This window comes from Cupressus sempervirens, chromosome 8, assembly GCF_028749045.1.
Source record: "Cupressus sempervirens isolate cs-2001-9-10 chromosome 8, ASM2874904v1, whole genome shotgun sequence".
NCBI lineage: Eukaryota > Viridiplantae > Streptophyta > Pinopsida > Cupressales > Cupressaceae > Cupressus > Cupressus sempervirens.
In genome coordinates this window covers 461,908,853-461,928,690 of record NC_143125.1, presented here as the reverse complement: position 1 = coordinate 461,928,690, position 19,838 = coordinate 461,908,853, and the positions used below count along the sequence as shown (strand labels likewise).

The 19,838-nt window shown below is 34.7% G+C and overlaps 3 protein-coding genes and 2 long non-coding RNA genes across 6 annotated transcripts in view; 4 read left to right on the top strand and 1 right to left on the bottom strand.

Moving 5' to 3' along the window:
- LOC149543234 (peptide transporter family protein) overlaps positions 1–2,944 on the bottom strand; it is a 75,249-nt gene extending 72,305 nt beyond the window's left edge. Inside the window, exon 1 of one of the 2 annotated variants that reach the window (XR_016355607.1) lies at positions 2,200–2,944. Coding sequence is in view for 1 of the 2 variants with exons in the window: in XM_089798082.1 (XP_089654208.1) it covers positions 2,200–2,820 (621 nt within the window). In the remaining variant the exon portion in view is untranslated. The remainder of the gene's footprint in view (positions 1–2,199) is intronic. The other variant, XM_089798082.1, reaches the window with a different exon arrangement.
- Positions 2,945–12,506: 9,562 nt separating this feature from the next.
- Positions 12,507–14,207, top strand: LOC149543233 (uncharacterized). The gene has a single exon (XM_089795782.1). It carries the CDS (start codon positions 12,507–12,509, stop codon positions 14,205–14,207), a length of 1,701 nt encoding a protein of 566 aa, XP_089651908.1.
- Positions 14,208–15,909: 1,702 nt separating this feature from the next.
- On the top strand, positions 15,910–16,622 carry LOC149543232 (uncharacterized). The gene is made up of 3 exons (XM_089795781.1): positions 15,910–15,968; positions 16,051–16,567; positions 16,617–16,622. The coding sequence occupies exons 1-3, from the start codon at positions 15,910–15,912 to the stop codon at positions 16,620–16,622; spliced, it is 582 nt and encodes a 193-aa protein (XP_089651907.1).
- A 684-nt stretch (positions 16,623–17,306) lies between these two features.
- On the top strand, positions 17,307–17,934 carry LOC149543231 (uncharacterized). The gene is made up of 2 exons (XR_016355222.1): positions 17,307–17,350; positions 17,451–17,934. It is a non-coding gene; the product is annotated as an uncharacterized LOC149543231 (long non-coding RNA).
- Positions 17,935–18,134: 200 nt separating this feature from the next.
- Positions 18,135–19,505, top strand: LOC149543230 (uncharacterized). The gene is made up of 4 exons (XR_016355221.1): positions 18,135–18,521; positions 18,655–18,717; positions 19,034–19,113; positions 19,387–19,505. It is a non-coding gene; the product is annotated as an uncharacterized LOC149543230 (long non-coding RNA).
- The last annotated feature ends 333 nt before the right edge of the window (positions 19,506–19,838 follow it).

Sequence of the window (19,838 nt, the reverse complement as noted above, 5' to 3'; positions counted from 1 at the left end):
GACCAAACAGGTGATATATTTTATTGCACATGGATTGGCTATGAGAGTGGAACCTCTTACGAATGTGATAAAAGCAAACTTGTAAAGTTCATTTGGAATGCTGGATGAAATAAGAAATTTATGGAATAACGGAGAGTTCTTCATCCCTCATCAATTACCTTCTCTTCACTGTTGAAAGACACAGTCAACAGGATCCTTGATCAATATAAATGGGGAATTCTTTTGGAGTTTATTTCAAGTAACAATAAACACATCTCAGATTTTGCTTATCAGATATAGAGTTCAAATCCTTAGCAGATCTCTAATTTGAAGCTCTTGGAAGTTGAGTAGGAATCTACTGCTGTTACACTTATACCTGGCTGTACAACATTATATTGCTGTACCTGCATATTTGTACTGGCCATAAACTTCTGGCCTGGGGCATACTTCTTCCTATTGCTACATATCTGCTTGGCATGGGGACTGCTGGATGCGGCATTTGAGGGTATATAGGGTCTGTGACTGCAACTTGAAGGACTACCATTGCTGATACCAGCCAGCCATATCATCTGGAGTATTCAATCTGCAATTTGAAGTCTTGGCATTACTTTCTTTGGAAGATCAATTTGCTGGTGAAGTCTGAACCAGACTGAGTGTAGTAACCATATTTGAAGACATTTTCCAGCTCTGCAATATTGTATGAATTTAATTTGTAATGCTTGAACAAATCCTACGAAGTTTGAATGAACTTCTGCATTATCAACATTTATCTTCTATATGGTATTGCCAGTTATTTGGCATGTATTGTTTCCTACACTGAATGAAATCTGGGAGTCGCTTAAAAAATAACAACAAACAACATATACAACTGGAAACTGGGAACAAATCAGAAAATTCAGTAATCAACTTGCTAGCAAACTGCTTGACAGAATTACAATGAGTGGAAAAGGCATGAAGATATCAAGTCAAGGGGGCATCTTCCATTGGAAAAGAAATAAAAGGTCAAGGTTTAAGCTATACCCAAACAATCAGGGATCATTTTACCCACCTGCTAGTACACACGTATTTATCTGCTATAACATGCAATAAATTCTTGTAGGGATTAAGAATGCAACACATATTACCAAATCCGGATCAAAGGTATCTCGTGTTCCCTCTTTTCTTGAATACTCCTGCAGAAGAATGTAAAGCTATCGCATCACCTAAAGATTCACTAGAAATATTATAATGCATCCAGCAGAATAAGTAGATGGCAATCTAAGTTACCTACATTGGCACGTGTCTTACAATTCCATTTACTGGTTTCAACTATTGGATTCAGAATGATTAAAATAGAAAAGCCTCACTCTGTTGACTAATGTTCCTTCTGACCTTCACTTGTGTTTTTGTTTGTTTGCAAAGTAACCAAAGTTACTTCATTTCTTATGCTACAGGAATATTATTGATTCGATCCTTCAACTTGTGGTGTTACAGGTTAATTACAACTACTTGGCAATCTGAAGCATTCCTAAAATTGGTTACAGAGGGCTGTGAACAGCAGGCTAATTGTCATTAAACGTTCGGAAATTTGGCGAGAAATTTCACAATCGAAAACAATGATACAAAATTTAAAAGATTTCATAAAGCCTAATTGTTAGATTGTTTTATAGAAGTTGTGAAAATGTTCAATTTCAATCGCCTAGTGGGAGAACATATGAAATAAACAATTTGATTGATATTAGCAGGTCAGATTATTTGTGGAACAAAGGTCAAAATCAATGTTTTAAGGTTTTCATTGTCCGTAGTGACAAGAAAGAACCTTCTTCAGAGATCTGTAATACGATTTTATGAACAATCGACCATCTGGATCACTCGCTAACCGATCAATCATCAGTATTTAAGCAGTGTTATAATAATGAAGCGAAACTTCAAAGGTTCAAAAGTTCTCTATAGCAGGTTTTTCGTGATATTTGGCTTTTCCAGGTTCGACAATTCGTAACAATTGCCAAAGTTCTTAGGGATAAAATGTTTAGAAGTTAATGTCAGCCATTTCGAGCGAGCTTCCTCACTCCTCATCAAAAAAAACTGTGATTTGGTATTACCAACCGTGGGCCGGAGAAATTAAAAACTTATAAACTGGCAGCCTATCTAGAATAAGTTTGAAAAATGTATAGCATATGTTCTGAGAATTCCTATAATGAGAGTCAATCCCGGAAAAACTGCAAAGAATAAGAGACATACCGACATGGCTGTATCTTGATAATGCTTAAACTGGTTCGCAGAAATCATGGCAGGAAAATTCTCCTTCAAGGCCATGGCATCGCGGCAAGCAAACTCTTGAATTGGATGCTTTTTTAATGCGGGCGAAGGCGGAGACGAAGACTGCTGAATTTGGAGTGGCTTTACGTAGCAAGCATAATTGCCGTTATTGTTATTATGCTGCTGTCTCCGTGAATCATTATTGTTAGTGTTGTTCCTGTTGTTATTTCCATTATCATATCTAGCGAATTTATTCGGAGGGGCAAGGGCGCGTGTCCAGGGGCGCTGCACCACTTCACCGTTGGGAGAAAAGGAGGATTCTTCTTCCACGTGATAGTCTGCTTGAAATCTTTTCTGGTTTTTCTGAGCCTTTTCTGGGTACGGATAAACATCTGACAATGGCGAAGGGGGAAGCTCAGTTACCACTGGTACCAAAGCGTTCTTTGTGATCATCTTATGGCCGCCGGGCGGAGGGTAAAAAGAGTGCTTATTTCGGGACTGTTGTTTCTGAACGGAATGTGAAGCAGACGCGGAATCGATGACGGCCCAGAGTTCTGCATCGTCCAACTCGCTATCATCTCCGCAGAATTGAACCAGAGCCATCGTCTTCTCCCACTATTCCGCCCGATTGCAAAATTTGCTTCCCAGGGGATTCGAACAGTTGCCCTCCTCTGTCTCGTGGACCCCTTCTGTTGTGCAACTCTATTTAAATCGTTTGAATTTCAAATTTGAAAAGAAATCGGCTGATTATTATTATTAGTTCCTGCCTGCGGCAGGTTACTATTGTTTTCCTTTAGTGCAGTTTACTATTAAGTGCACCAATCATGCACCAATCAGGTTCTCAATATGTTTAAACATTTGATATATTTACAAAGTTTCCTAATTTCATTACATTTAATAAATCAGAAAACTAATATTTATTTGCATTTTCATTGGCTTTCAAACAAAAAGGCAATGAAAAAAATATTTTTAGTATTGGAAAAATGAGTAAAATTGGACGTTGTGTTTTACAGATCATTAACGTTGGTTATTTAATGACCAATAAATTTCATGTACGTTGCATTAACGTCTGGCAGCCTCGGGTTCCATTAATGTCTGACAACATGTTTAGGTCGGTTGGCTTTCTCTTTTTTTCGGAGACTTGTTTGCTTTTTATTTACTCTGCTTTCTGTGACCCGTTTCAAGTGATTGCTATTGTTGCTATCCAGTGCTTGCGTTGGACTGTTGGTGGATTGACTCCGTTGGCTGTTTGCAGAAAATTTGTAATATTCAGAACAGGTATTAACGCATTATAATTTTTTATTTTTAAATGTAAGTAGTCGAATTCATATGCTATGGAAGGGTTTTTGTTTGCAATCTCGTTGTTTGCTTGCTCTGTTGTGCACAGTTGTTTAGATTTCTGGGTTGTTTAGATTTTACTGTTTTCAATCAACCTCTTGCGGTTGAACTGTTTCGTTTCTACTGAAACAATTTATAATTACCTTTCTGCGGCTAAATTAATGTTTTGTTTCTAGTGAGACGTTTTCTAGTTAATTTCATTTAAATTAATAATTAGTCTAGGCTGGAGGCTTGTAAATAGAACTCTGGAGGATCCAGACTTGTTGTAAATACCGCTAATTTTAACTTCTTTATACTTCTGAAACATTTACTCTTCTTCTTCTGCGGATAATTTAATTTTTTTGTTGAATTGTTTTGATTCTGCGGTAATATTTTATAAATAGCCTTCTGCAGCTGAACAGTTTTTCTTCAACTGCCCTTTCTTATACTGCTTGTGCCTATCCTTTTATTTACCGCTCAGCTTTCTCTGTTACGGATGCGGACCACCTAAAGCAAATATAGTCGCTTCACACCCCTTGCCCGCCTAGCCCTTTATTATTGTAGGCCCCCTAAAAGAATTGGCGGCACCCGATTATTCGTAGGCCCATAAAATGGCTAGGGCAATCTTGGTCAAATCACCAGAAAGAAAAGCCAGCCGGTGCGGTAAACGAGGTCACCCGCCTGCCGTAGCCCTTCTTCTTTTCCTGGTTCGGGAAGCTGCCCGTGTCTCCTATCTTCGTTGCTGAGGCCAGTCTTGGCCCTTTGGGTCCGCGCGAGCTGCTCCGCCACTTTTCCACCCCCACAGGGATGTTTGATTCGCCTACAGCGATCTTCCCCCCTACTATTATAAGGCAGATGATTTGCCCCCTGTGCATGCATGCGGGCCTTTGCACGGAATAATCTGTTTAGGGCGCGGGCGGCGCCCTTGTAGCTGGGTAATAAAGTGCCTGCCTCTGCATGCAGGCTTATCCTGTTACTCTTATTATGCTGCCTATCTGGGCCGGGCCCCTAGGGGAACTATGATTCCCGCCTTTAGAATAGTAGGGCCACCCGGAGGTGGCGGCTGGTAGGGTGCTACCTTCGCTGGTGATGGCGGTTCAACCGGATCAACAACCCCACTTTTCTGGTGCAGACTGGCCCGCATTCTTATATGGGCAACTGGAATCACCTAGCCCCTACAATTCTATGGGCCAATGTGGGATCATTCACTGGTTCCGGGTCCCTACTATTATAAGGGGTCGGTCAAATGTTAGTGATGATGCTTGCTTTGATGCTACAGGATATTGAGGTGCGTGCAAAGGTACGCTAGGCGAGGCCCATAGAATTGTAGGGGCACCTTTTGCTTCTTCTAGCTATCGGGTATGCCACTAGGTCAATGGCTGGATCAACTGGTTCTGAAATGGGCCCTAAAATTCGACAACTGGTGGATGAATCCCATAAAATTCTAGGGCAACAAAGGGATCCCCATACATAGTCCGGAAGATGCCGGCCGTTTAGGGCTTCCTTTTTCGCCATAGGGGCCACCCCTATCTCTTCAATTGCTGTCCCTGCCTATGTTGTCCGGTCCGTGTTCTAACCCCCGGGCGGCTGGGACTAGGGAAGCAACTCTATTCTTTATATCTCGCATCCCTAGGCATTGGCCCATATAATTTTAGGCGATCACGAACAGCATGAACTGGGTCTGGGTCGTGTAATGCTTATGGCTCTCGAATAGTAACTGGAAGGGATGCTCCGGGGTATAGAAATGGAAGGGATGCCACGGGCTTAGATGCTTCTGCCTTTCTCGCCTATAACTTTCAAGCCTCAAACTAATAGCAAATGATAAACTGTACACTGTCCAAATTTTTACAAGTTTTGGTCAAACATGAAACATCGCCATCCACTTTGCTACTACTACTGATTCTAATCTTAGACGTAAACCCAGAAGAGGAACTAATGGATTAAAAAAGAACAAATAATTTCAAGACCGTAAAAATATTAGGCTTTACTTGGGCATTACAGTGTTAACAGAGCACAGTTCAGAGCTTGCAGCCTGTTGGGTTAATGTAATGCATCCCACAACTCATTATTATTACCTCCGGAGATATAGATCGAATATGAATTTAGACCAGCAAGCAGAGTTTGGGCAAATTGAAAATCCTATAGGAACAATAGGAGACAGAGGAGTACATATTACCACTGGTTTTGAAGATGGATTAGGAGTGTTGACCAGGGCACAAAGAAAAATGTTAAATATGATGACACAGCCCCACCAACAGATGGCCCAAATAATCACTCTTCTCAACAAAATGGCAATGTGGGTAATGCTTGGTAAAATATTAACAATCAAAATAATGGAAATCATGGACATGGATCAACCAATAATGGAAATGAGGCCTAGATCTTCTAATATTTCAATTAGCTCTAGACCATTAATGCTCACGTATACTCAAGCAACAATAAGAACAGAGCATAACTTTGGTTTCTATTGCGGTGAAAAACTGTCGATACACTAATATTTTCCCTTTTTTTGGATCCTAATTTTATGGAATTCCCTGTACCTCCAGTATAGAATCACATCACCTATGTTCAAGATAGCTAGCTAGCAAAACCTTCTATCTATTGATAAGACAGTTGTAACCATATATTTATTTTAGTAAGCAAAATTTACTAACTGGGACTCCTATTTGCTGTTCAGTAATGCCTACCATTGTGAAATTTATCTAACTTAATATTTTCAAGTGTTTGGTATTTTACTAACCACAATAAATGAGCTTGGGATATTTTCTTCTTCTTTTTCAAATTATTAAGTGTTATCACAATAAAATTTCCAGAATTGAGAGGTGTAGTCACACGAACATTTCCATCCAACAAATTCATAACATTAAATGGTGTACAATGCATAGCTCATTTAGAACAATTTCTAACCAACAAATTTATAACAGTAAATGATGTACAAGTGCACAGTTGTTTTCTGACATCCAGCCAGCAAATTCATAACAGCAAGGCATAATGTCAAACGGTTGGCATTCATTCCATATATGGTGTAATATATCCAACATAAAGCCTACAACTTAAGTAAGGCTATTATCTCATACTCTTCAAATAATCTCTTTTTTTTTTTTCTAACTTCATGAAGTTCCTCACTGCATCTGAAACAATTTGCATTTTTAGATGGATTCTATTTTTTTATGCACTTGATAAGAACATGTTATAAGTTGTTGGAAGAAAAATCAGATTATTCTTTAAAGAATGAAAGCCGTAGCCTTTATGAGGCAATTGATTTAGAAAGACCTCCAGATTCCAACTTCACTTTATGTTATTATTATACTCAAACCAAGAGCGAAAGAGACAGCTTTCTCCTTGTTGACCACCAAAGCACTCCCATATAGTTTGATACTAAGTCTAGAGACTTTGTTCATGCATCTAAACTGGCTCCGAATTTTTCATGAATATCAGTTTGACAAGAGATGTTACTTTAATCAAACGATTGTCAATTGTTACTTGAAACAATATGATCATACACAACTTCAAATCTGCTACATCAGCCTTTCTGCTCTAGAATTTGGACATGTAACAAGAGCAATATTAGTTGCATTGGGAAGGAGCTTTCTCAGGTATAGGTATATGATGAAGCCATTGGTCACAAGGCAGAGAGATTAATATTGGCCTGATCAAATTGATCCCGAAAGAGGGAGACAAGTCCTTGATCAATAAGAACTGGAGGCCAAATACATTGCTAAGGGCCTGTTTGGCTGTTGGAATTGAATTGGAATAAGAATCAACAAATTTCCAAAATTTCAAATCCTTGGTTTGGGTGCGCCAAATCAAAATTGGGAATAGGAATTTGTATTCCTATCTTGACCCTAAAATGACCATTTGTTATTCCACCTGAATAGCTGTTATTGGAATTGCAATTCCTATTCCCATTTTGACTTTCACAAATTTGATCGAATTTTCAAAACTGCTTAATCGCATAGTTAGGAGGTGTTGTTTTTGTTCTTTGATTAAGTGATTTAAATGTGAAGGTTCTATTTTTTGCAATGAGTTTTATTAAGCTGCCAAGTTTTAGCATTAAATTTTGTGATTGCTGAATCTTATTACCATAGCCTGCAAACTAACAGATTGCTAGAGAGAAAATGTTGTGGCTCTTAAATTTTTCCAATTTATCTTTTAAGGCTTTTGATATTGACATTTGTATTCATGCTGGGTTTGTATTTAAGTGTTCCTGCTGTTACTCTTCTTGCAAAGCTTTTCAAGGTCCCCTGTAATCCACAACAATAATCATTTTTGTGAATGCTACTCCATTCTGATAGAGTTTGCGTGCTGTGAAAAGTGGAAGGAAAAGGCAACAGAATTTGCTGTTTATTGTAGTTCTTTGCATTTTTACTCTGAATTCATCAATATTTTACTCTAATTTCCATTCAAATGATTTGCCATAGTTCTAATCTTTGTTGAAATTGCATGCCAAGCTTTATTTGTCTGAATTTAGTGTCATTGGCCCTCACTGCAAGAGACTTTTACGCTTTATACAAATTAAGTTAAAACTCTTACGAAACTTATAAAAATAAAATAAAATATTTTACACACAACACAGTACAAAATCTAAAAATTTTAATGGATACCAAAATTTCCCCCGTTTTATGCACATTGCCGTCAGAGAAATGAGATCCGCCATTTTAAACAATGGTTAAAATTTTGTTAAAAAAATGTTAAAAATATCTTCTACTGCCTCCTTGGGTTAAAATGCGGAAGGTTCGGAGTGGGACCCGCCTTTCTTGCTTTTAATCTATGTTTATACTGTAAGAAATTTTTAGGGTACAATTTTATCTTCAATTTAAGAAACATTTTTATTTTGAATTTACGGAACAATTTTATATTGAAATTGAGGGCCCGGTAAAATTGGAAATGTCTAACCAGTGGGAGTTTTATGGACAATTTAATAAGATGATGGATATAATTTAGGCAATAAATATTGAAAATGTTGAAAATGGTCTATGTTTTATTAGGTTTTTTAAAAAATTGTAAATTTGTTTTCAAGGAAAGATTTACACTTCGTATTATAATTGATTTGGAAAGAAGGTTTACATTTTGTATTATAGGAGATCATATTTTGTTTATTATTAATAAATATTTTAAGTTTCCTTTAGTTCTTCTATAAAATAATTTAGATTCAATTTGTTTATATGTTTCTAAAAATATCAAAGTTTTGATTTATGTGTTGATTTTTAAAAATGATGTCATTTTTTATTATCTCTTCTTACGATTATATTCTTATATGTTAATACTTTTACATTGCTTTTTCTTTTGCTTCTCTTTTCTCAAAAAATATCTTATTTAAATTAATATAAAAGTTAAAATTTGAAATGATTATTTTACTAATTTATAATTATAGGCTTAGTATTTTTCTTAGAATGTGAACTGGAAATGGTGAAATTGTTTTAGCCAAATCACTGAAGTAGCTTCTTGGTATTACTTGACATGAAATTTTGGATTTTTATTTACTCAAAACATGCTTGCATTTTCCAAAATGTACAAATGAAATTATTTTATACAATGAATTTCAAAGCTTAGAAGAACATATCACAACTAATACTTGTTGTGCATGTAGAAACTGAAAACAAAGGAGACATTTATAGGTATCGATGCATTGTATTTTTCATAAGAAAATACATTGACTTTGCAATTTAGCATTGAACTATTTTCAATTTTACTTATGATTCATAGTACGTTTATCGACTTTATGACTAATAATTATTTTATTTATACTTGTGCAGCTTAAGAAACACTATTTTAAAGAAAATACTAAAATCAATATTGTGCAATAGGTACGCAAAACTATATCGTATTTCCTTGTAATACTGTAACAAATTACATTTTATATAAGAGATCTAGATTGCTTATTTTAACAACAATTTTTCTAAACAGGGAAAATATTCATCAATTTATTTTATCTTACAAAATGAAAGATTGCTTCATCAATTTGTTTTATCAATTTGTGAACAATTTTTGTTAAAATGTGAAATGAAAATGGTGAAATTATTTTAGCAATGAAAATATATTTAACTATATATTTATGTATAAAATATTCATATTTATCTAAGAAATTTCATGGTGTCTGGTAGTTTTGAAGGGAATCATCTCCTAGGCATTTTGCTGGTCATTAGAAAGTTCTTTAAGCTCATCAATTGTTAAAAATGCGATAGTTTTTTGACAGAAAGAGAAAATGTTCCTAAAAGAAAAGTGATTCCCCATAATTGGCATATATTTCCTCAAGCCACCCATAAGAGCCATATTCTGACTTGTATTGGGGCAATAGCCAATATAGGCAATACTATAGCATACTACATTTTATATAGGAGGTCTGAATTGCTTATTTTAACAACAATTTTTGTAAACAAAGTCAAAATATCCATCGATTTGTTTCATCTATGGACAAAATGACAAATTACAAACATCTTACAAACTATAACCAAAAAAGCCAACCAAAACAAAACATTTCAAAAATTGTTGATGTAGAAAACTATGAAACTCAAACAGAACTTCCGCAATTTAACATTGACACTGTACTAGAGAAAGAAGGGTTGTATAGATTAAATTCATTTACATACATAGTTGGAGATTGTTTATTCGACTCCTTTCAATATTTGCTCCAAAACAAGTATACATCAATTCAACTACGCAAAGGAACCATTCAATATTTCATGAGTTGTCTCCAAAGAGGTGAAAGAGATGCTATTGACTCATACAACCTTGAATTGAACTCTCAAACATTATATGACCTCCACAAAATTACAAATGTTGCATCATACTTACATAGAATGCAATTATCTGCAAACCCAACCACAGGCAATAGTGAAATTGGACTATGGGGAGATGTATTTTGCATTCACTGGTTATCAAAGTGGTTGAACATACAAGTGTGTGTTTGGTCACTAACACGAGGCAAGAAGTACTTGCACTTTAATAGTGCATCGCATGCAGAATCATATTCATTGCTTTTTCATGACAATAATCCCCTGTGTGGACACTTTGAGCCTCTTGTGTGCTCAAAATTCAATTTTACTAATGACCAACTACAACAACAATTCAACAATGCATCAACACATAAACAACACAAAAACCTTTGCCAGCTACAATTACCATTGATTGAAAAGAAAAATACTAATCAAAGAATATCAGTTCATACTATCAAAAATTTAATTAGAGACAACAATCAAACTGATATGAACAAATTGTTCACTCCTTTCCAAAATCCAACAAAAGCTGCCAAAAGATGTAGAAAAAGGAAAAATCCACCTCAACGAAGGAAGAAAACATTATCACCAATACAAATATTTGAAGCAAAAATCCAAGACACACCAAAATACGCATGCACTATTTGCCAAATGTTGTGTTTCAAAAAAGACATTAGAGCATTTCAGAATCAACAAAAACTAGCCTATCACAAACTAGTCAAACCACCTATCAATTCATTGACAAATTACATTTGTCAAAAATGCAATACTGCATTAAAACATTCAACCCTTCCTAAGTATGCTACACCGCACAATATTAGAATTAACAATGCAATTCAGCATGTTGAAATGTTAACACAATTGGAAGAGCGTCTTGTTTCATTGCGAATTGCTTTTGCACAAATATGGGAGCTAGGATATAGAAGATCTCAATTAGGCCTAACTGGTTCAATCATTAATGTCCCTGTTGATACAAACATTGTTCAAAAAGCTTTACCTATATCAACTACTAATACAACAACAATTGTTGTTTCCCTAAAAAGACGTCTAGAATATAAAAATGCTTTCCAGAAAGGCATGGTACGCCCAACAGTTATCATGCAAGCTCTTCAACAATTGACCCAAACAACATTATACAAAATGCACAATGTAAAACTAAATGATAACTGGAAACAAGCTATCGAAATAAATACTAGCATTACCAACCAAAATGAACTATCCACGATTGACATTGAGTCAGACAGTGATAATGACCAAGGACCATGTCAAACTCTAGTGCATGGGTTCACAGAATCTGCTAGCATACACAAAATGCAAGACAAGTTGATTGAAGTTGCACCTGCCCAAGACCAATTCCCTATTGGAATATTGCAAGACAAACGTGCAGAAGAAATGAATTTCCCAACTTTGTTTTTCGGTAACGCACGTGATAATGACATCACTAAAAATTTCAGCTACCAAAAAATAGTGCTATGGGAATTGACACATTCACAAAGGCGATTTGCATACCATACAACCAACCTTTTCTTCAAAACAATTAAGATATTGATACATCAAGTAATGTCGACAATGTGGATAAGAATTCGAAAGGGCCAACTAAAAGAAAGAAAGCTATTGGCAAAAGAAGTCAAGCATAAACCAAATTTAGAGAAAATACTAAAGTCAGATATAGGTTATGTTGACTTCAAAAAAATACGAATATCTCCTGACTACACACAACAGCTAAAGAAAAATGTTTTTGCAATGATACGACAATTAGGACCACCTACTTTCTTTCTCACATTTACCAGTGCTGAACAGAACTGGTCAGCATTGCAAACAACATTGAAAGAACTACATAGCTGCCACTATTCAACAAGTAGACAAAACTTTACTGCAGAAAATGAAATGAATGTACATGAATTAATCAAAAGAGACCCAATAACTTGTACCCGATACTATAGACATAGAATAAATGCACTCAAAACATTAATCTTGACAGACCAGTCCTTCTTTGGAACTATATTAGACTATTTCTTAGTAACCGAATTTCAAAATCGTGGAAATGAACATGACCATTTCCTTATATGGGTTCATAGTGCTCCCATGTATGGAAAACATAACAATACAAGCATAACAGAATTTGTAGACAAATATATTACATGTGATACAAAAGATTTAGAACCAAATATAGCAATATTACATGTGCATCACCATACAAAATAATGCAAAAAATCCAAAAAGGCACATTGTAGATATAATTTTCCATTTCCACCAATGAAGAACACAACAATACTTGAACCATTAGAAGATGCAAATGACAAATTGCATTTAATTGCTACACAAATTCATACCAAGATTGAAAAAGCAACTTACCCCAATACATTTACATTCACATATTTCTTACAAGAAATAGATGTCAGTGAAAATGACTACATAATGGCCTTGAGGTCTACAGTCAATAGGCCTACCCTTTATCTCCAAAGAACACCTTCACAGATATGGAACAATAGCTTCTCCAAAAAAATACCAGGGCTTTGGAGAGTAAATACAGATGCACAATATGTCCTCAATGCATATGCTGCAGCAATGTATTGTAGCTCCTATATGGCAAAAGTCGACAGATCGATGACAAATGCATTCAAAAGAATCTGTAAAGACCACCAACAACAAAATATAGATGCCCTAAAAATGATATCAAACTTAGGAAATGCTTTACTAAACCTCCATCAAATGTCATCTCAACAAGCAGCACATGTCGCACTTTCATTACCCCTAAATTGCAGTTCTAGAAAATGCATATTCATTGATACAAGAGCTCAAAATGATCGAACATTTATATTAAAATCAGTGAAAGAGTTAAACCAAGAAGACGATGAATCAGAAAATGTAATGTGCAAATCAATGATGGATTACTATTTACAACGTCCTCATATTATTTCAAACATTTGCTTTGCAGAATTTGTCTCTCAATATAAAAAAAACGGCACTAAGCTTGATCATAAAACCAAACCAAAAGTAATTCGTTTCATAAACCTCAACAAACATATTGACATAGAGAGCCACTGTAGAGAGCAACTAATATTATATAGGCCATTCATAATAAGTGAAGATACCCTCAAAGAAAACTCTAACACTTGGGAAAATGCATACTTGCAAAATCAATCAATTATCGAAATAAACCGTGCAAAATTTTGTTACACCACAACTTCTGCATGGGGTGACATTGACAAAGCTATCTCTGAAGTCAATGACATTGATGACAATATCGAAAACACAAGATTCATAGGAAAACATCTCACAGAAGAAGAAAAATATGACATGCAACAAGATATTCAAACTGCACTCAATAAAAACGTTAGTAATCTGTCCTCAAGACCATTTGAAATTGCAAGACATCCACAAATCATGGACAACAACGAATACTACTGGTTAAGACGATCCCTAAATAGAGAGCAACAAACAATCATTAAAGACATTATCATGAAAAAGTTAAAGGATCCTAACACTCCAATACATTTGTTCCTAACAGGAGGAGCAGGAACTGGAAAAACATTTACTGCAATAACTATTTACCAAGCACTCATTCGACTGTACAACAATGCAATTGATAGTGATCCTGATAAACCAAAAGGCCTAATGACTGCATATACAGGAAAAGCAGCATACAACATTGGTGGATCAACATTGCATTCGGCCTTTCACATACCTTTCAATAAATCAGAATTTGTCCCACTTAGCACAGAGACATTAGATGCAATGTCAAAGACCTACAGTCAATTACACGTGCTTCTTATAGATGAGATCTCTTTGGTAGGGTCTACATTTTTACAGTATCTTGATAAACGATTACGTGATATTATGCAATTGCCTACTAAATACTTTGGCAACATTGACACAATTTTTTGTGGTGATCTCTACCAAGCTCTCCCAGTGCTAGACTCAGATGTATTTAACAATAGCCCATCTCGAACATAATTAATGTGCTACAATTTTTGGAAAGACAAGGTAAAGTGCTATTCTCTAACCATAGCAATACGACAAAATGATAGTCAATTCATTGGTACTTTGAACAGGATACGTTTAGGAAAACATACAAATGATGACATACAATACCTCAATCATGCTTGCTTACGCCCAGCACCACTTGACCCAACATTTCCATACCTCTTTTTCAAAAGACTAGATGTTGACACACATAACAAGAATATGCTATCAATAATTCCTGGTGACAACATCATATTAGATGCAATTGACGTTTTAGACCAAAACTATACTGCAACACGCATCTACAACCATGCAACAACCTTGCCAAGTCAAATAATCTTAAAACCAAATATCCTCGTTGAAATTATTGGAGGGAACTATAACACAGAAGATGGTCTTGTTAATGGATCGGATGGAATCCTGAAAGCATACACAAGACAACAAGACATTGACATAATTTGGATTCAATTTAATGATTCCAAAATAGGTCAGTGCCAAAGAAATAAATTAGCTCAATACTATACTACAGAGATTCAAACAGATTGGGTCCCAATACATCGAATAGCAAGACCAATTCCAAAAATGTTCACTGGTGGACAAGTAAAAATCAGAAAACAGTTCCCAATACAGCTTGCATGTGCTCGAACAATACACCGATCTCAAGGGCTAACATTAGCAGGCCTTGCTTTTGACCCAACGACATTACACAACATGGCTTAACATGTACAACACTTTCAAGAACAAAAGAAATCCAATCACTATATTTACTTAAACCTTTACAATCAAAACATTTAAAAGTCAAACAAACTATTCATTCTGAGATGTCTCGTCTCCAAACAAATGCACAATGGAAACTTGAAAATCAACTAACATGCTTGATGCAAGATTCACATATAGTTCTATGTACACTAAATACCCGTAGCTTAAGAGCACACATAGACGACATTATTAATGACTATGACATCATGGCTTCTGATATTTTGTGTCTCCAAGAGGTCCACTTGCCTCCATCCCATACAAATATCCTCCACAAATACAATAGCCATACATTGTATCATATAAATGGCATAACAACTTTTGTAACAAACAATCTACAAGTGTTGAATACAAAAGAGCATAAAACACAAAATAGTGAAGCCATAACATTGACACTATGCCATCATGCCATCAAATACAATGTGACTAATGTTTACATACGCCCCAATATTCCCATAGATGACATCTTGGCCATAATGACTGACATCTTTACCTATCCAATCCAACAAACAACTCTTTTCATTATAGGAGATTTTCATTTAGACATGTCTAACGACAACAAAACAACAAGAAGACTAATACAACATATGAAACAACGCAACACACAATTTGCTCTCAACAAAACACATACTCCAAATAGACCATTAATTGATCATATATGGACTAACTCAATTGGAAATATATGTTCTGCCTATACAACAGAAGCATATTGGACAGATCACCCCTCAACTTTCATAAAGATCCATTCTGTGGGACAATAAAATGAAAACCTAGCACTTCTAATCTTTCAACATGGGTCAATCTTGTCATTGTAAATACATTCAATGAGAGAAATGAATAAAAAAGGTAATAGCATCAATTGCTTCAATATATTTTATTATCTACAAGATGACCAATCTTAACATTGTGTTATTTCCTTTATAATAGATCAATCATAATGGAAACAACAACCCCAACAACTGAAGCAGATACAAACAAGCAAAAAAAATCAAAAAGGTATTAACATGAATTGTCATTTGCATCTTTCAAAGTCTTCCAAGTCATACAACTAAACATCATCTTTCTTGTTTTCTAATAGGCCAAAATTAACTCCCGAAAGACCAGTAACAATTGAAGATCTAAATGCAAGAAAAATTGGCACCACTTTTCATGGCACTGTACTTGTCACCTACAAGGTTGTTCTTGACAAAGGCATAGGAATGCGTGAAGTCTTACGAGCTGATTTGACAGATTGTAAGGGCGAAATGACAATAACATTAACTGTTGGTAGCCATCTACTACGCAAGTTTGAGGATAAGATAATACCAGGCATTGCAATAGCAATAAAAGAATTTGAACTTGTACCAAAAATAGATTTTGACCGCGGAGATTCTGATTACATCTTACTTTTAAATGATTCTAGTCAAATTGAAACTATTCCACCATTTGAAAATGAATATAACTTCATCCCAGGCACAACCATAAAACAACTTATATCTAGTGCAAAAGAATATGCTTATGGAACAGTGGGTGCCCTTGTTGTAGCAGCAAACACAAAAGGAACACAACACATTCTTGATATCAAAGATGGTCATACAGATATGGATAAAGCACTGGTAAGCTTCTTCAATCTGTTTCCATTTTCTTTTATATTTATTTTTATAGTTTTGATTTATTTTCCAAAATAATGATTACTACTTTTCGAACACAGCTTTACATCCATCCAAGTTTCTTTGGACTCTTCTATCAAATGGAACAACAATTACAAAAAGGCGAAATTCCAATCTTCCTTTTTAGAAACATTGCAAAAAAACAGGACCAGAAGCATGCTCTTCGTACAACTCCATCAACATATATTTGCAGTCTCAATGAAAAAAGAACATTGGAAAGGCTCCATACACTTTTACACAGCACATTAGAGGTAGCCATTTCAAATACCTTGTACTAATCACTTCTTACAATTAGATTCAACATTTTGCTAATATTCTTTCTACAGGTTGTGGGGCTCTTGACACCTGCAAATGCATTTTCAAATCCATTCCACGCATTCTGTCCCAACTGCGACTACAGATTTGACAGCTACACCGCACTGAATGACAACAAAGCATATTGTGCCAAATGTAAAGAGGAAGTTAACTACATATATTCCCTTCATGTTAAAGCAATCATCACCAACAAAAACAATCAAACAATTCACTGCTTTGCAGAAAAAAATATTGCTCAACAAATTTGGCCTCACTTACAAAATATGACATATGAAGCATATGTTGTTGACAAACCAACAACTATATTTATGTTCCGAGACTTCCAGCTGAAAGGAAAATTTAGTCTCAATCAAAGCAGTCAGATAACTCGTGTTTTTGCACTTCAAGATTAGGCCACACAATGTCTCCATTAAGGTATACACATTCAGAATGCTTTTCGTTTCTTCCGATTTCATATTAAATCATTCTTTCTATGTAGTACTAACTTAACTCATACAATCACATGACTACATAGGGCTCCAACTACATCAGAATGCTTTTGTTATACTGCAACTACTACAAAATTTTGGTTTTTGCACTTGAACATTGGGCCACACAGCATCTCCATTAAGGTATACTAGTTTACAATGCTTTTCATTTCTTTTGATTTCATATTAAATCATTTTTCCTGTCTAGTACTAACTTGACTGATACAATCACATGACTGTGCAGGGCTCCAATTGCATCGAATGCTTTTGTTATACTGTAACTATTACAAAATTTTGGTTTCAAATATCGATCATAGTTGTCAATCAAATCTACTATAAAACATATATGCTATCTATGCTATTCTGAAAAGTCACTAGTAACATTCAAGCAAGAGCATTTCAACAGATATTAGATGTTTCCCATACATACTCCTTATATGTAAAAATTATCTCATACATAATGTAGATATTAATTTCTTGTTTTTTATAACTTTTATAATGATTTTAGCCACAACAATGTTAATTATTTCAGCTTAATCTTTCACTGTGATGTAATTAATAGGTTATTTCGCCCCATTTTCATAGAAGCTATATTGATTTTTTTGAGATGTCATTAATAGTTGAAGCAATAATTGCTAGATTGAAATTTAATAACAAAATAGTTATTTAATCAAGCTCAATGTTGTGTTCTAACTGCTCAAAACATGTATTTTGATTTTTGATATTTGTTTTCCATCAAATGTTGTTGATTCCATACTAGAGATTTGCTCATCATTGTGATTCAAATATGACTGATTCGTAGATTAATTTTAACAATTAAGCATCTATGGAATTCAAGCATTCCTCTGTTATTGTAATTTGGTACGCTTTTAGTGTCCGCTTAACCTAGTGTAGTCATATTCATTACTAATAAATCAACTTCTTCCATTCTATAAGTTTTTAACAACAATAGTCCTCATGAGTATTCTCTGAATCTATATCATCATATTAAACAAACCCAATGTGTCTTCCACATTTCTTCCCTTCCACAGTCCATTTTTTTAGTCCTCTACAGGATCAATCAAGGACATCATACCTTAGTGCCATTGGTGGAGCTTTCCAAGTTACCAACTGCAAATGTGAGTACAATTTGAAACATATACTTCAATGCTATTTTCTTTTAAAATCTTTGTTTACCACATTTCTTTGAAACATCAAAAACAGTTATATTTTTTTAGATATTAGATATTAATGTCTAGATGTTTTCAACAGGTCACAGAGAAGAAAAAAATACCCCATTTGTTGGAGGATCTTGAATTTGGAGGATCCTACAAGGTGACTATAATTTTTGACTTTTTTACTTATTTTCTAATATGGATACTGCATTATTAGTGTTTTTGTTACAGTATTGCAGTCATATATTTTGGCTCTACATTATTAATATTTTCAAAGCTATGCTTTACCAGTAATTAATATTAGATCAAAAGCATAAAGCGTATGCTTAAAGAAGAAATATTGAATACTAAAACCTCTTATGGCTGTGGTTAACAGTTTACCAATTTATTTTTCATTGCAATGAAAAAATTAGAACTTACATATCATGTATCATACAACACTTATGTTAGTATTTAAATTTTTCAATAATTTGCAGGGCTATATGCTACATTTGATAGCAATGCACTTGTCCCATTTGTTAATGGAATGCGTCTTATACCAAGCTCACTATTTGAGGTACTTTCTTCCCTTTCATTTGTAACAAATTTCAATGAACACATTAGCATATTCATAAGAATAAATCAAAATGTTTCATTTATCTAAAACTGGCAATTGAAAAGAAACCACGAACTAAAATTACCATATTATAATAACTAGCATATGTTACAGCATTAAGCTTACTCTTCAATCCAAATTATAGTAATTTAATTCATAGCAATTCAAACTTCAGTTACATATGTTCTTATATAAAAATATGTACTGATCAACAGCATCTTGGAAACATAACAGCAACACCACTGCTGTTCACAAACAACAACACTTTTTCCAGCCACCAGCACCTTGGCAACATAACAACAACACCCCTGCTGTTCACAAATAGCAACACTTTTTCCAGCCAGCAGTAACACTTTTTCCAGCCAGCACAGGCATCAACATCTTTGCTATTTTTTGTAAAACAAATGTTATTGAATTGTACTTCTTATCAAGAATATCGGCTGTAAAACAAATGTTTATGTAAATCATGAATAAGTTCAGCATACATATTCTTATACATATGAAAGTTTATTCATAAATGGTATTTATAACCAGGCTCAATCTAAATATTGCATTCTGCTTAATTTAATGCATTATGTTTATTACAACTTGTATTTCTCATGCATGTTACTTATATTGAATTTCTAGCAAAGAATAGACCCTCTTCAATTTCGTCTTCATACAATACTGCTTTAGTCAACCATATA